Source organism: Electrona antarctica (genome assembly GCF_951216825.1).
Source record: "Electrona antarctica genome assembly, chromosome: 16".
NCBI lineage: Eukaryota > Metazoa > Chordata > Actinopteri > Myctophiformes > Myctophidae > Electrona > Electrona antarctica.
Window position 1 is genome coordinate 2,997,367 of NC_136797.1, and position 1,588 is coordinate 2,998,954.

At 42.7% G+C, this 1,588-nt stretch overlaps 1 protein-coding gene across 1 annotated transcript in view; it reads right to left on the reverse strand.

Moving 5' to 3' along the window:
• Positions 1-606: 606 nt before the first annotated feature.
• Positions 607-1,588, reverse strand: part of LOC306940211 (uncharacterized protein) — a 76,970-nt gene continuing 75,988 nt past the window's right edge. Inside the window, exons 11-12 of the mRNA XM_079525233.1 lie at positions 1,159-1,233; positions 607-1,032 (exon numbers count right to left, since the gene is read on the reverse strand). Coding sequence (XP_079381359.1) covers positions 925-1,032; positions 1,159-1,233 — 183 coding nt within the window. The 3' untranslated portion in view covers positions 607-924. The remainder of the gene's footprint in view (positions 1,033-1,158; positions 1,234-1,588) is intronic.

A 1,588-nucleotide genomic window follows, 5' to 3' on the forward strand; every position in this document is an offset into this window, starting at 1 on the left:
TCTAAAAATATGATTTTGTTGTCGTCGTTGATTGAGATAAAAAAAGGTAAATTAAAATGGTGGTGGTCTGTACAGAAGCACGCAGTCATTGTTTTGTGCAGGTCAAGAATCTTCAGGGAGTTTTTTTCTTTCTTTTTGTTTTTTGATTTTATCATTTTTTTCGTCGTCCTTATTGTAAAAATAATCCACCACATGTCACACAGTGCTGCTGGTCTCTCTTCCGTTTCGACCAATGATTCTTCTCCCCTCGTGTACGCATCACTGCATTCAGTGGTTATATCCCAGTTTGGGGCGGGAAAAGTTGGGGGTAAAAGTTGGCGGGAAAAGTTGGGGCGGGAAATTTGGCGGGAAAAGTTGGGTTTTTTTTAGGCAAAAATCCCTCAGGGTTCCTTTATATTAGGAGGGCGTGGAGTGTGGGGGGGGGGGGTGGGGGGGTTCCAAACAGGCCCTTAGCGGGGTCTCTGTAACAACAACAAACGGAACCAAATGGACCCGGCCGGGTCCATTTGGTTCCGTTTGTAAACGCTCTCAAGAGTCACGGTTGCATGGGGGGGTGGGGGGGGGGGGGTGTGTCTTTGAAGAAGAACAACAAAAAAGGGTGTTTTTTGAGAACCAGTGTTTTCTCCCATTTTGATTAAAAAAAAAAGAAAAAAATCGTTTTTCCGAAGAATCTCCTAAAATTCGCCCCCCAGAGAGACGAAGAGTTCCCAAACATCTCGTCTATTATTAGAACCAATCTTTTTTTTCTCTTCTTTTCTTATGTATAAAAATACAAGTTGTGTGAACGTTATATTTCTTGCGTTAAACTGTCGTCCTCCTCCATCGGATCTCTCTCTTCTCGGTTCTTCGTGCGGAGGTCAGTGTCTTTGTGTCAGTGGAAAAAAGAAAAGGGTCTTTTCAGAGTTTAGTTTTGTGTCCGTCTCTCTAGGCGATCATTTCTCGTACGATGATCATGTCCACAGTGCAGGGGAACGTCTTCAGCAGACCCACCGCGTTCCCATGGTCGATATTCACAAAGCTGTATCCGTTCACCTGCACACACACACACACACACGCACACACATTTATAATCATTAAGACCTGGAATGCATCTGTGTCGCTTTTAACAAACTTTGAACCATTATGTTAGACTTTAGCTGTTGAAAAAGCCCCTGGTACCTGGATGATCTTGTCCCCAGGCTGAAGGATCTGGGATGCAGGCCCTTCTGGTTGGACCCTCGTCACAAAGATACCCTGGAGGAGAGAGGAGGAAATACTGAACGCTACGCTTCTATAGGCCTACACTAGGGCATCAAGCAACCAGTCGACTAGTAAATCCACTAGTCAACCTTGTTGGTACTAGGTGACTAGTTGATAAGAAAAGATATTTTGTAGGCCTCAAGATCAGGTAGATTATAGTTATAGTCACCAATAGATCAGGTAGATTATAGTTATAGTCACCAATAGATCAGGTAGATTATAGTTATAGTCACCAATAGATCAGGTAGATTATAGTTATAGTCACCAATAGATCAGGTAGATTATAGTTATAGTCACCAATAGATCAGGTAGATTATAGTTATAGTCACCAATAGATCAGGTAGATTAT